The 15400-nt window shown below is 44.0% G+C and overlaps 1 protein-coding gene across 1 annotated transcript in view; it reads right to left on the minus strand.

Moving 5' to 3' along the window:
- Positions 1-15400, minus strand: part of LOC144791189 (cytochrome P450 2J6-like) — a 175707-nt gene that overhangs the window by 123955 nt on the left and 36352 nt on the right. Inside the window, exon 3 of the mRNA XM_078665833.1 lies at positions 3802-3951. Within this exon, the coding sequence (XP_078521959.1) occupies positions 3802-3951 (150 nt within the window). The remainder of the gene's footprint in view (positions 1-3801; positions 3952-15400) is intronic.

Raw genomic sequence — 15400 nt, forward strand, 5'->3', positions numbered from 1 at the left:
ATGTGCAGTCAAAAAACCCTCTGTTGTTACAATTGCTGCAGAGCTCAGACACTGGCTGGCCCTGCCTCGTAACGCGTTGCAGTTGTCGAATGTGATTGTTTCTCGGCGTTGCCAGGCATTGTTCGAGGCGCTTCAAATGCCCGTTACGGCAGGCAGGAGCTTGGATGTTCTATTCAGTGCTTGGTTTTGAATTCAGAGGGGGCGAGAATGGGCAAATACTCCGGGCATTTATAGCAAAGACTTCGTGCATTTAAGTGATTTATATCTAGACTAATCTGTTCTCTTTGGTGTCTTTCTGCACCTGCACGTGATGACAAGCAGAGTTACAATAATTCATCTTTCTGCTCTCTTTTCTTAAAACATTTTGGTTGGCGCTTCGCGGTATTCTGTTGTAATTGTTAAAAATTCACGGTTTAACTAATGTGTTTACTTTGTCTCGGGCTCAAGCACTTTAAGTTTGTCTCGGCCTTGCTGATGAGCTCCCTGCTGCAAACCTGGCCATCAGCCGAGCTTTAACTTCTCGTCGATGGTTTCTGTACCGCGCTGATGGAGTCCCGCCGTGCCCGTTTCACTTTCACGAACGGTACATGCCTTTGTGCACGCTGCTCTTCTCTTATACATGCTATAGTATATTCACTTCCAGATCGGGTATTAAGGTTTTAAAAAATAAATAAACATGTGAACATTGTTTTCAGAAATGGAAAGATGTGCCCAGTATTCCTGCGCATACAAAGTGGTTATCTTTAGCAGTGATGCAAACAGGATTGCTGTTATTTAAGTACTCCGCATTTCTCCCATTACCCGGCGCTGGTGCTCTGAAGTAACAATTGAATACAACTATCACATACAATTCTACTTAAAACTGCCACAAGTACAAGTATTGGCAAAGCCATTAGTTCTTGCAATAATGTGCCAGAACACCTGCATAAATGCTCTTTATCACAACAGAGCCTGCCCTATTGGCTTTGCCAGTGCGGAGGAAGAACATAGCAAAACGGATGTTTTTTGTATAGAATGACGGGATGAGAGAGCGAAATTAACGGGGAAAACAGAAATTAATGTGGAAAACAGCTTGATAATTGAGTGTTCTTTTCAGATGTAAAGTGGCCCCTATGGCATGCGAATGGTGGCACTTTTTTGAAGGTTGAATAATACACCTTATAGCCAAAAGCACGAGGTCAGAGTAATGCTTCTCTGGGTGGAGCCAAAACACATTCTCTGTACATTTAAAATAATTTGTAATAGTGTCAGTGACAGCTACACTGTCAAGTCAGACATACTATGAACGAAAATTGTAGTTTCATACTGTGCACATATCCCCCATCTAGTGTCTCAGTTGTGACTTAGACGTTTCCTACAACACAGATTGCATTACAAATGCTATAGGTGTCACGTTTGCGAAAGTTAAAACTATTGGCATTGTAAATGACAAAGCTATTATTATCGCTATTTACAAAACCAACACATAAATAAAATATTTGTCACTTACAATACCAATTGCTCAAACTTTCCTAATGCGAGACCTATTGCATTGCAAATGCTTGTTTGTTATGGTTTGAATCACTGTACACCAATCACCTAAAGCTGAACCCCAACAGCACTGAACTACTCAGCCTTTCCCCAAAAAATTATCCTTTACCTATTCAAGAATGGCTCAAAAACCTGGATGCACTAAACTGTTCTCTTTCACATTCTAACTCTATAAAGTCAGTGGGTATCACCCTGGATAAAAACATGTCAATGAAGGAGCACATCAAGCTCCGCCAAAGGAGCGCTCTAGACACTAAAACATCTCAAGAAAATTAAACCGTTTATTTCCCCCGACAATTTAAAAATGGCGGTACAATCACTAGTCCTCTTAAAACTTGACTACGGCCAAGTCATCATCACTGGATCGCCAAAAAGTCACCTTGCCCCCCTAAGAGGAACTCTCAATGCAACCACCAGACTCCTCACAGAAATTAAGTGATTTGATCACATCTCACCTGCCCTCCAGAGACTTATCTGGCTTCCCATCCTCAAGATAGCTTGTATTACCCACAAGGCCCTTCACACAAAAACCCCAAATGCCTAGAAAACAAACTATCCAGAGCAGGAGGTGGTTGGGCCTTGAGACGCTCCTACTTACTTCTAATACCTCCTAATCTGAAGAAGAAATCATCCCAGGTGCGTTTTTTCTCAGGAAACTCTCCTAAGATTTGGAACTCACTACCTGAGTATCCCCGCTGCAACCCCTCCTTCTCCTGCTTCAAACGGGACCTCAGATCTCTACTTCTTAACAGCTACTTCATCATGCTGACAAGCTGATCCCCATCTCAAAAGATCCAACCCCCATCGACAGGATCCATGTTGCGGTCGTTTGACTCGCTCAGTCTCTAAAGTTTGGCTAATGCTACTACCTTCTACCTTATGCTGCATTGTTCTATACTTGTATTGACTGTTTTGACCCACGCAAATCCTAGCATGTATTGTGATTGAACTTATTCATATAACCATTAAAGCGCTCTGATACTTTTTGATCTAGCTAGAGCTACATAATACTCAAACATTTAATAAATAAATAAACAAACAACTCCCTTCACCCTTCCTCCTCTGAGGTACTTCCAATTCCTTGCAATCTGCTGCTTTGCCAATACCAAAGGCAAGGCGAGGAAGCTAGATGTCTCTCTTGTTTGGTCCTTGATCTGTCATAGAGGCCCAATATACACTCATCTGGGGTTCTGGGTATATTTCTGTCTTTCAGGACATTATGCACCTCTGCTGCCTTCTCCCAGCATCCTGATAGGTCAGGGCATTCCCAAATCATGTGACAGAATGCTACGCTTAATTCCTTACATCTTGAGCATTTAGCCTTAGCCCCAAGGTAAATCCTATTTATTTGCTTAGGCATCAAAAATGCCCTGTGCACATAGTAATTGAGAATTAAGAGTAATTATTCATTTCTCAATATATTTGGGGCTGTTCCTCTATACCCTGCTCCATTCTTCTACTTTGACCGGCCTACTAGTATCTGTTGCTCGGGTTCACATTAGCTTTAGCTTGAATTCATCAAAGCTACTGGTAATCACCCAGGCCGCATCCCAGTTCCATCGTTCTTTTGCCCATAATGCCACGTCAGATTAGCCTCAGCTATATGAAAATCAGTCTTAATCCTTCTCCAGTAGGAACATTCCAGCCAACACAGTCCTCTCCAAATAAGAACACAAGCAACCCAAGACCAGTTTCTCCCTAGTCTGCACACCAGCTACGAATAACCCATAACCCCACTTGAAGTCTATGCCTCTGCATATTCCTGGTTTAGAGCAGCATTACACAAGCCACTGCAGGGCAGGCTGGAGCCAATATTAAATCCACAGCATGTGGGTCTGGGGTGCGAACTGTTATCATTTTTGTAGACCGCGGCAAGCATCTAAAAGGTGTCCTGCTGCTGAGAAACTGATACAATCACCAAACTACCAAATGGAGATCCCCAAAAGATATACCAAGCTGCCATAAAAATCCAATCTAATTAGAGAGCAGCAGAAGCACTGTTCTGTGTGGAAAACTGAACCTGGCTGCATGGGGAAGTAGGGGCGGGGATGCAGCTATGGAATGGCCTCCATAACTGCACTTTGGACTAGAGGGTTGGTGGTCAATGCATGCACAACAAAGCATGGCATGCTAAAGGGCCTTTTCTAATCAGGCACCTAGACACCTTATTTACCAAATGCAGCTAATGCCTTTATTCATATCTTCATCCTTCATTGAACACCTGCCTATGAATTAATTCCCCTGCTTAAAGTCAACAAGATCATTATTTACCTTTCTCCGACCTGAGGAATTCCAAGAGTTGCCAGGCCACCTCCTGGATCCGAACTTCCAGGCTTCTTTTCCCCAAACCTAAACTCCTCATGGCCATCATCCCAAAGCGCCTCTGCTGTTTCCAGATGTGGCCGCTGGAAAACAAAATCCCTGCAACGAGACAGGCATCCGCGATGAGCAACATATTAAGCAAAATCCTTTACCTTCATATGGTGGGCTTCTTAATAGTGGGTCCCGGGGTCCTTGAGGGGACCCTCCTTCCAAAGGGGCATCCTTTGCCCACCTTGCACCTCACCCACTGATCTCACTGTTCATATCTGGAGTCAGGAAAGTCAGAATTCGACAGGTGTTGTGCCTGCAAGAACTGAACTGGTCAGGGTTGCCAGTAGCATCAGAATAGGTTTAACCTACATTACCATAGATGCCTAGGCACTTGGACACTCTAACATATCAACGACATGCATTCCAAATGATTCTTTAAATACTTGGAGACCTCAAAGAAATACTAATCTAATCTCTATTATATCTTCCTTTATTATACATTTGTTACTTTATTCATAAATAAAACCATTGAAAACCCATCAAAGCAGACCAACCGTTAATCCCACAAATATAAAAACTTGAACATTTATATCAATCACTACTCTTCTCCTATACCCGCTTCAGTAACGAAATGCTCGTTGACTAGTTCTCTATAGTTTCGGCCAAACCAATTTAGGCCTTCATCACGATGGTGAAGATAATGGCCAGCGTGGGACACATCTCCAGACGTCACACAATGTTGAAAACTGAACATTCTTTGGTAGGCTGTTATTCCGCCAGAAGTTTGTGCCACACCGTCCTCCACCCTCAGATTCCCGCTTTCTGAAGGAAACCTAGCAGCTTCTTCCATCTATTTCACGCTTCTCTCCACCCATATCATATCTAACCCCCAGCCATCAAGCTGCCACCTACCACCTCATTAGGACCTGCAACCACTGTGTAGGAGCCTCTGGCACTGTACCACCTTTGAGCTCCCAGGATTACATCTCCTCCAAAAGGGGTCCAAAAGGAGAAAACTGTTGGACAGATGTGTGCTGCAGGGTAGCACACCGTTTTATTGTGCACCAACCTGACAGCCAACACCTTTAGATTACTGCCTTTATTGCTCTAATATGTCTGTGCACCATCTAATTACCCTCAGCCATTGTCAGAGGAAGGAAGGCACACTCAGCCTGCACACATCCAACACCAGAGTGCCCCTGTATTGCCTAGTTCTGGTAAGTCCTGCCCAGCTGGGCCAGCCCACCCCCAGTCATGCCAGCAGCTGAACTCATTACCAGCGGCATCCAGACCCCCCACTGCAATTGTTTCAAATTTATTTCAGATTAAAGTACAATGTTCCTAGGACTTTTCCTATCTTGAACAGTGTTACATTTACAAGAAAACAATACCCAAATATGCCCTTATTTTGGCCTTGAATCGAATACACTGATCTGGCACAGAGCACAGCTGTGCAGTGTGGAGTTAGGCAGATGCAGCCCCCTTCATTTGCACCCACATTCACGTGTGCACTGTGCGTGCCACAAGAAACTGTCTCACAGAAGAAGAAAGGCCACAATGCTAACAAAGGGGGTATGTTTTTTCGTGGCTTCTCTAAGAGGAAAAATATTGAAGATGTAAAGAATGCAGAGAGGGGAACTTTAAATTACAATAAGGTAATGCTTGGATCCCTATCATTTGTGGAACGAAACTTTTTAATGAAAATATTTCAAAATAGCATGTAAGAGACACTTTCTTCCTGATGAGTTGCACAATAAATCGAGAAAACCCATAGCAGTAATAAAACGGTCACTTTATTTTCCATATACCATCCGTTTGCGTAGCTCCCAGAGGCCTATGTCACCTTCCTACAATTCTTCGCTTTTATACAATAGCAAGCTACTTAGTTTTCAATCTAGCATTAAAACATATAAAAAATATCAACCCTAAAAAACACTGATCAAAATTCACTGCACTGGCCAAAACTGTCAAAAAAGGCATGGATCAAATCGACATGTGTCCCTTGTTTTACGTCGCATTGTGCACTCAGTGTACGTCACCCTGCGTTCTTTGCTGCACACTTGCCGACAAAACCGTGCGCCTTGAAACTAAGGGGGTCATTACCATGTCGGGCGGATCGCCACTGCCATGGTGTCGGTGGCGATCCGCCCGACAGAAATGCCCGTCCGCCACCCTTCTCCCCCCGCCACATTACAATGGAGGGGGGGACCGCAGCGGAGGAAAACACCGCCCGCCACTTTTCTGCCCCGGTCGCCTTGCGGCCGGGGAGGAAAAGGGTTCATATGGTGGCGGTGTCTATCAGACACCGCTAGCCATATTTGGATGTTTGTGAATAGGTGCCTTTTTGCGGCGGCGATGCCGCCACGGAAAGGCAGGCGGTCTTTGCTTTGGGGGGGCCCTGCGGGACCCCTGGTGAAGGCCAAGGTGGGGGTGCACAGGGGGGTACCTATGGTACCCCCCTTCATTTGCATGTACAAAGCGGCAGGCACCGCGCGGTGCCTGCCACTTTGCATATGCAAATGCGTACAAGCATTTTTAGCATTGTGGCGGGCGGTGCAGAGTGCACCGCCCGCCACAATGCTAAAACTACAGGATGTGCCCGCCACTGTGGCGGGCACATCCTAATTCCCCCCACGGGACCCCCGCCCTTATGGCGGGCGGTCCCGTTTTCCGATAGGGTGGCGGGCGGACAATGTCCGCCCGTCATCCTAATGGGGCCCTTACTGTCTATCGGTGAGCACTTCCCAGGCCCATATATCCCAGTGTTCCGCCAGGGCTCTGTGAGGCGCCATCTACCAATAAGAAATGCAGGCATATTTAATTTGGGTTTAAAATACAAGTATTCTCACCACAAAACACATCATTGATAACTTTATTTCGGTCAATGACCATAAAAGTGCACATAAAATACAAACCAGCACAAGTTATTAAAACAATAAATAATCATTAAACATTTATGAAGAGAATTAAACTATGAGTTATCAATAAGACAAAACGGTAAAATTTCATAATTACTAACAATTAGGTTAAAAATATTTGTCTGAGTAGGTATCGAGATACAGCGAACACAATGGGGGGATGAGTGTCATAAGTCAATATTCTACATGCCTGGAAGAAATGCAAAAACTTAAGGTTCTTGCAGATTGGAATCAGCCAACAATTTCTAATTGCGGAATAAGCAGGACAAAAGAACAAGACATGTGGTACATTTTCAATTTTGTAGTCACAAGCAGGGCAAGCTACAATATTAGTTTCGGACCATTTAGTTGTAAATGACCTAATAGGTAAAGTGCCATGCCTTAACTGAAGGTACAACTTTCTGGCAAGAGGGGGTTCAATTACATCCATTAATTCCTCAATTTTAGATTCCGATTTAACTAAGAGGAACTCAGACGTTAGCCTGCCCACAGTTGCAGAGCTCAGAAGTGTTTGGAAATTCTGCATACGTATCAGAGCATGGAGTTCTCGTTTTGGTATCCCAGGGCACAAAGTCTCCGGTTTTTCCCACAAGTCCGGGAGACCCAGCCAGACACTGTCTGCCCTAATATGCTCCAACCAAGGTATCTTTTTGCTTTTAAGAGAAGTCCAGATCTCAGATAGTTCTGCTCTGTAAGCGGCCAATTCTGGGACTGACCACAACCTCTTCCAGTACATAATTGGTCTTGCACTCGCAATTTCCTCTATTGGCTCCATCCCAAGGTCCATTCCTAGGGGGGTCAAGGGTGTACTAGATTCCTCATAAAAGTTTGTTCCACCCTTGAAATGGTCAATATTTTTTTGTGCCCCCAAAGCTCCGCCCCATAAATTACTGTAGTTCTAGCCTGGCGACAATATAGTTCCAAAGCCGGGCACACCGGCTTGAATGTTGACCTCTTGACTACTTTACTAATTCCCCCCACTAACTGTGATAATTTTAGTTCTGACTTGGCAATCTGTGTGTTCCACTCAAAGTTCTCTGTAAGGGTAACACCCAAATAGACAAATGTCTCAACCCTCTCAAGGGGAATACATGTAGGACCGGATTTGGGCGTGTCCGCTTAGGGGGATTGAATATCATAAACTTTGTTTTTTCCAGATTGATTCCCAATCCCCGGAGCACGCAGAACTCCACAAAGCCATTGAGTGTTTTTTGGATGCCCGACGATGTTTTAGACAACAACAGAGTGTCGTCTGCAAACATCAGAGCAGACACCCTCCCCGTGGCCAGTTTAGAGGCATCGTTATCCACCACACCGTTCAGATGGTCCACAAGTCCATTAATGTAGAGGCTGAATAACGTAGGAGCCAATACGCACCCTTGGCGAACCCCTTTTTGGACAGGAAATTGGTCCGTGAGATCGCCATGCCTACCACACCAAAACACATCACTGACAGCAACGGCGCCAGCCTTCACTCCAAATTTAACTCCAAAAAGCAGGACAAAATTATGCCAAAGGCGAAATGTGCACCAGCAGGAGCGGCTCTAGGCTCATGGCGGCCCTGAGCAGGGAGCGTAGGTAGGGGGCCCCCGGAGCGTAGGTAGGGCCTCCCCCCCCCCCGGAGGAACGCAGGCACGGAGGCCAGTGAATAGGTGGGGTGGGTCAGGGTGTTTGGAAGTGGAACAGAGCCGGAGGCCCCCAAATCCCTGCCAGGGGCCACCACGCAAATATGTATCCATCCTCAAAGGATTATTATATTAAGGATATATATTGGCGTGGAGTCCCCTGGAATTTGGTGGCCCTGTTCAGGTGCACAGCTTGCACATGACTAAGGCTGCCTCTGGCACCAGGTGTGCGTAGTTTTAGGTCGCAAAATGGAAGATAAATCCTTTAGAATTTACTTAAATTAGCTTAAAAAAAAAGCACTTACTGAAACAATGACCAAACCATAAAAAATATCCAGATGCACTCAAATCTCACCTATCAAGCCTACAGAACAACTCAGATCTGTGATGCACTTAGGCACCATGGGCGTAGGCACTTCCTTGGAGCAAATTGATCAATCTCTATATTTCCAGAGCACCGGCGTAACTAGAAAAAAATATCTATCCCTCACTTTCAACAACATTTCGCAAGCTAGATAAGCAATCGGTTGTTTCCCTCAGGATTTTCTGAAAACAATGTGGCCAAATGGCCCCTTTTATACTTTAATTCACAATATATTTGGCAATCCATGCATCATTTGCACCTTCCTTTCTTCAGTCTCTTAATTCGAGCTTCATTTATCCTATCTTCATTTTTAGGTTGAGTCTGGACATCACATGCACTACTCTGCGAGGCATGCTGTATTCAGGTATGGAACCACTCTCCGCCCATATTTTTCATTGGCTTGCATCATTGTCCTGTGTAAATGTTGGCTTCTGATTTGTTAATAGGGTTATTAGTCCCTGCTTAGTACCTCCCTGTCTTCTGTTGTTACCTCCCATGAGGACTGCCCCTTTTACATGTGTCCTAACTCGGGAGTTTTCATTAGCAGTTCTGAGAAGTATTTACTTAAATAATGGACACAGCACGCACCGGACGCCAGCTTGAGTAATGGTGGCTGCTTCCTGACAAACTTTGCTTTTTTTTCAACTTTTAAATATGCTCCATTCCCCACTGCATGGATGCCCGCGAAGCGTGTGCTGTCTTAATTACAGAAATCTGCTTGGACGCTTCCTCCTTTGTTCCCCCTTTCTCCACCATCTTTACCTTTCGTGCAACTTTGTTTTTTTTGTTTTACTTGGGCGTTACGCTATAACTTTGTAAATACGCTCTGTTCCCCCATCCCTCTCTGCACAGACGTCCGCGAGGTCGGCCACTGTCTTAATTAAAGAAATCTAGTCTCATTTACATACTTGATAATGGCTGGCGCGCGCGGCTCAAGCAATCCTTTTTTTTAAATATATATGCTCGTTGCGTGCAGCTCCACCAACTCTTTTTTTAATTTACATATATTTTATTGCCCTTCTGTCTGCATCCAAGAATCTCCCTCCTCAGAGCTCTTGGTTGCAGTGTAGCAGCCAACCACCGCAGCGTCTCCTGCAGCAGTTATTGCCAGCCTTGCTTCTCACAAGCAAAAATTATAAGTACAAAGTGCGTGTTTACGCACCGCCTACAGGTTTTCAAAACACATAAATAAATGGCATTGTCATTTAGAAATGCCAATAGCTTAAATTCTCACAAATGCAAGACCTATTGCATTGCAAATGCATTTGCAATGCAATATGTATCAAATTACTGAAAGTTTGAGATATTGGCACTGCATTATTATTTGCAATGCCAAAAGCTCAAACGTTTAGTAATGCGAGACCTATTGCATTGTAAATGCTTGTTTTTACTTATGTCCTAGGGCAAAGTTCTCACTATAGGATCACTGACAAAATATCGACGGCCAAAATATCGACCTACAGACAAATCGGCGCTGGAATATCGAAGGCAAGAATATCGACATCCTATCTACAACATGGTAAGTACAAAAATATCGAAACCAAATATCGATGTTAAAAATATTGTAATTAAAAATATCTGTTTTTTTTTAGTAATAAAAAAAAAGTAAAATAAAGTAAATAATACTTATAAACCAAATAAACATAGTTAAAAATATTTAATGTTTAAAATTAATAAATAATACATATACAATAAGATAACACTAATTAAACATATACATAAAATATAGAATATATACTTAATAATACCTTTTAATAATTATTTTAATAACATAAATTATTAAAAAATATTATAAATTACAAATGCATTTACATACATAAAACAATAACAAATAAAAAGTAAATAATTATATGTAATCCATTAAAAAATATATATATACTTTCAATATTTTTAAAATTAATATTATACTACATTAAATATTAAATAACTAAATAAATAAAACTACTATTCAAAGTCCAAAAAAAACTACAGTAATGATAACATTGGATAGCGTAACACTTAAAATTACTATTCCAACTCCAGAAAACGAAACAGTAGGGAAAGCGTTGGATAGCGTAGGGGTAAAAATTACTATTCCAACTCCAGAGGGTGCAACAGTAGGGAACGCGTTGGATAGCGTAGAGGTGAAAATTACTATTCCAACTCCAGAGAGTGAAACAGTAGGGAAAGCATTGGATAGCGTAGGGGTAAAAATAACTATTCCAACTCCAGAGGGTGCTACAGTAGGGAAAGCGTTGGATAGTGTAGGGGTAAAAATTACTATTCCAACTCCAGAGAGTGAAACAGTAGGAAAAATGTTGGATAGCGTAGAATTCAAATATAACATACTTATAAATACTTTTTGTATTTAAAATAATTAATAATGTCATTTTTAAATAACTCTACAACATTTACAAATACCCATTAATAATTATTAAAAACATAATTACAATTTAACAATTAATTAACAATAAATTAACAATAAATAATAAATATTGAACAATAAAATATTTTTCATTACAAAAACAATATTAATTATTTAAAAATAATTCCCAATTAAAAATATTAAAGAAAATTATTTTTCATACCAAATAATACTTTTTATAAAACATTGATTACCAATTAATTAAACATATTTTCCAATTAATAAAAAAATAATCACCAATTCAAACAAGCATTTGCAATGCAATAGGTCTCGCATTTACGCGAGTTTGAGCTATTGACATTGCAAATGACAATGCCTTTTATTTTTGTTTTCGTTTTCAAAACATAAATAAAAGGGAACGTTCATTTGTAATGTCAATAGCTCAAGCTCGCATACATGCGAGACCTATTGCATTGCAAATGCTTGTTTTTGTTTGTTTACTTGTGGCTCTATCATGTCATTGGAAGAAACCCTCCTCCGTGTCCATCTTGTGGGCGGGCCACAGGCAGGTTACATCGGGTCATGTGGCTGCCACCAGGAGGAATAATGCGGTTCACTGCGCCCGCCCGATGACCCGACAGAGGCAGTGTGTATTTTGTGATCATTACTACATAAACATAGGTCTGTAAAGAACACGTTCACTCCCAGTGCAACAGCTTGGCGCTGATAAGAGGTCTGTTGTTACCCAACTCGGTGGCGCGCATTTTATCAACCTTAGAAGGATGAATGGCTGAGTGGACCTCTTTGAGTTCGCAATCTGTGACCACTCGGCAAACAGCTGCGCCCAGAAGGGAAGCATTATTCGTCTGTGATCTGCACAGCGTCGAATGCAACATAAGTGGACGCTGAGAACGTGTGTGACCTTAAAGGCTGCGAGGCTTAGCAATTGGCAAGGTTTATTAACGTGAATAAATTACAACCAATACACTTGAAGACGGAGGTCAAGGAAGGGAGAACGAGGGGGCAAACAAAGGCAAGAGCGAGGGAGAGGAAATAAGAAACCCCACCCCTCTGAAATAGAACAATATACAATTGCATGAAATAAATAAATAAATACCCGATTGTTTCTAAGAAGTGCCGGTACTGTCCAAGTAAAAGTATCAGAAGGAGAGCTTCTTACATAACCGAGGGCAGGACAAGAGAGGTGGGGGGGGGAGACGGACAGAAGAAGAGAGACCGACATACGAGGAGAGAAGGGGGTATCTTGAGGGAGAGAAAAAAGAAGGGACAGAGTGGGGGAAGAATCAGAGGAGCGAGCAAGTTGTATAAATATGAGAGCGAGAAAGAACGAGGGTGAACTATAGAAAGAAAGAGGGCTGACAGACAGATATAGACGGAAAACGAGAGTACGAGTGAAAGGGAGAGAGAGATAATGAGTGAATGGGAGAGAAGGGAAAATATATAGAAAAAGAAAAGAAGACACGGCCGGCCGGCCGTGAAACTGAAAGCAAGGCCGGCTGGCCGTGAAAAAGCCTTTGATGCAGCAGGGGGTAATTAGGGGAGGAGAATGGCTGGGCTGAGGCAGAGCGCAAAGCCTTTGATGCAGCAGGGGGCGGAGCGGGAAGAGCTGCCGGCGGCACCAAGCTGGCGATTTGATGCTGTGCACGCGCATTTTAACTAATTGCGCTTGCGCATTGAGTTAAAAGTACACATGCACTGCATCAAATCGCCAGTCTAGGTAAGCTCTGTTTAAGCCCCTATAGTCTCGCTCTGCTCAATGCGCATGCGCATTGACAGGCGAGACCTAAAAATGGGACTTGAATACTGCTATTCCTAATCTAAAAACGAGCTCGACAACCACAGGATGTGTTATTTTATTCCGGGCTGTGAGTCTGCTCACTTTAAAACCAGGACACACTGTTGCCTACTATGTACTTAGTTATAGAGGACCAACAAGTCTCATTGCCAAAACGAATTTGCTGCCATTTCATCAGGGCACGGGTCAGTATTTCACCACACTGCACCAATTTCTATCTGTTTTTGTATATATACCGGGTAGTTGCCCATCATGGGCATACCTGCAACCAACTTTACTTGTGAATGTGTACTAGTCCACAATCACACAGTCAGTCCCTCTCGCTGCTAAAAGTCAGCCGATGCTGAGCCAACTCACAAATAATGAAAGCAAGACTTGCACAGCAGAGTAAATCAAATATAAACCAAAGTTAATGTCTGTGGCGTGCTACCAGGGGAAAAGCTGTCTGGCCAACAGCGTAAGAACGAAGACTACTGCAAAGCTCCCCCCATTGGAGGAAGACACCTGGAGCACAGCAATGAACGACTGAAGAGTCTGTAGTTATATACTCAGTTCATCACAAGTTAAATCATCAAACGGTAAAGAAGTTCCTCAGTTCTTTATTCCATGTTCAAAAAGTTCCAAAACGTAATTAATCAAAGCTTCACGGTGCATGAAAACAATGTAATCCAGATAAGATATCATCCAATCATCAAAAATCCCAATGCATTTCGGGCGGGAATAAAGCCCTTCCTCAGGGGTAGCTCTACAAACATAAAGGAAAACATCCATCAGTCAATACTGTTGCCCCCAAACTTAATGCTCAACTTACAAAAACATATGATAAAGTGCTAGATAGACTTAACCCTATGTGCTTATAAATACACCCAAAAATTAAATACACTGCCAAGGTGTCGTAAGAATGTCCAAGAAAACGCTGCCAGTGAAATTGAAAACACGCTGCCTGAAAAACCAAAGAGTGTCAGAAAACGCTAATAAAAGGTGCTCAAAGATAACATGCCCATGCTGTAATGTGCCACATTCACGAAAACATGCTGAGTACTCACTGAACGGATAACATCAGAGTACAACAAAAGATTACAGCCTGAAAAATAAACGTGCGCATTAAAAAACCACACGCTATTAACTGACCAAATAGTCAAGGTAGGGGGGGCGCTAGAGGGCGCACTGCGGGATGGCTGGTGCTTAAGCCAGCTCCGCCGGACGGGTGCGGGATAAACGGCCCAATACCCCCAAAGCTGTATCTCCACCTGCGGAAAACGGAGAATTGGCAATCGGAAGGTAGTGGTGTTAAGCTACCGAAACCTGCAGTGGACAGATGGAGTCCTAACGAGAGGAAAACGGCAAATACTGAAACGATGCTGCACGGCGAGCCAAGAAGTCGTACAGGACCTAGCGGACCCAAACACATACTGTGAGCGGCGATACCGACTCACTGCTGCAGCGGAGACACCGCGCTGCCTGGGCCGACGGCAGAAGTGACCCCAGCTCGGAGTGCCGGACCGGCGGAGGTGATGCGTTCCACGACCGACAAAATGGCGGCCACGGTGACACGCACAAGCAAAAGACCCGCGAACGGAGCTGCGAGCCTGCTGTGATCCTGAGTAAGTGCCTGAGAGACTGGCAGAGACACTTGTGTGTGCGGGACAGATGAGAGGAGACGGCTGGAGGGCGGACAGGTGGTGAGGCACCCACCTGTACCAGTGAGAGGCGAGCACTACAACACACGCATCAGCGCGATACGCACTGCAGGGAAGGTGGCAAGACGGCGGGGCAGAAACCCAGCTCTGGCGCTCAGCCCCTCGGCGCAAATTGAGGTCTGTGAAACACAGCTCCACGCAAGACAGCCGGTGCATGCACCCACCGGAAGAGGTGACGCTGACACAAAAGGCGCAGTATAGGCACGACGGACCCATGCCAGGCATGACACGGTATCCATCTAAGGCGCCAGGACACCGCGACAATCATAGACGCAACTTCAGATGGCAGCATGAATTGGAAGTGGCCCGATGAATAAACCTGCGACGGTAGGGGCGCAAGGCAACCCAACAAGGCGTAAGCGAACCACAACCGTGCCCCAGATCGCGGCCAGCCCGACGCAGCGCCTCAGTACTCCACCAGTGACTCCCAGCGGCATGGGGAAACCGGATAAAAATCAATCAAAACTACCCTTTGAGACCAGAAAACACACGCAAAAAACTGTGACTGCCGCAGACGCAGAAGGAGATCAGGAACTGGAAGGCAGTGCCAACATGGAATCGGTGCTGCGTGCAATCCAACAGAGCCTGCAGGAGGTCAACACCAAGATGGACACCGTGGTCCTGAGAGTGGACGCCATGACGGCTAAACTGGAGAACCACGAGGAACGATTGGTGGAGGCGGAACAACGGATCTCAACGGTCGAGGATCTCTCCAGGGATACTACGAAAGCGTGCGGAACCATGGCGAAGACACTGGAAAACCTGAAAGCGAAGGTGGAAGATCAGGAAG

The sequence above is a fragment of the Lissotriton helveticus genome, chromosome 11 (genome assembly GCF_964261635.1).
Source record: "Lissotriton helveticus chromosome 11, aLisHel1.1, whole genome shotgun sequence".
Lineage (NCBI taxonomy): Eukaryota > Metazoa > Chordata > Amphibia > Caudata > Salamandridae > Lissotriton > Lissotriton helveticus.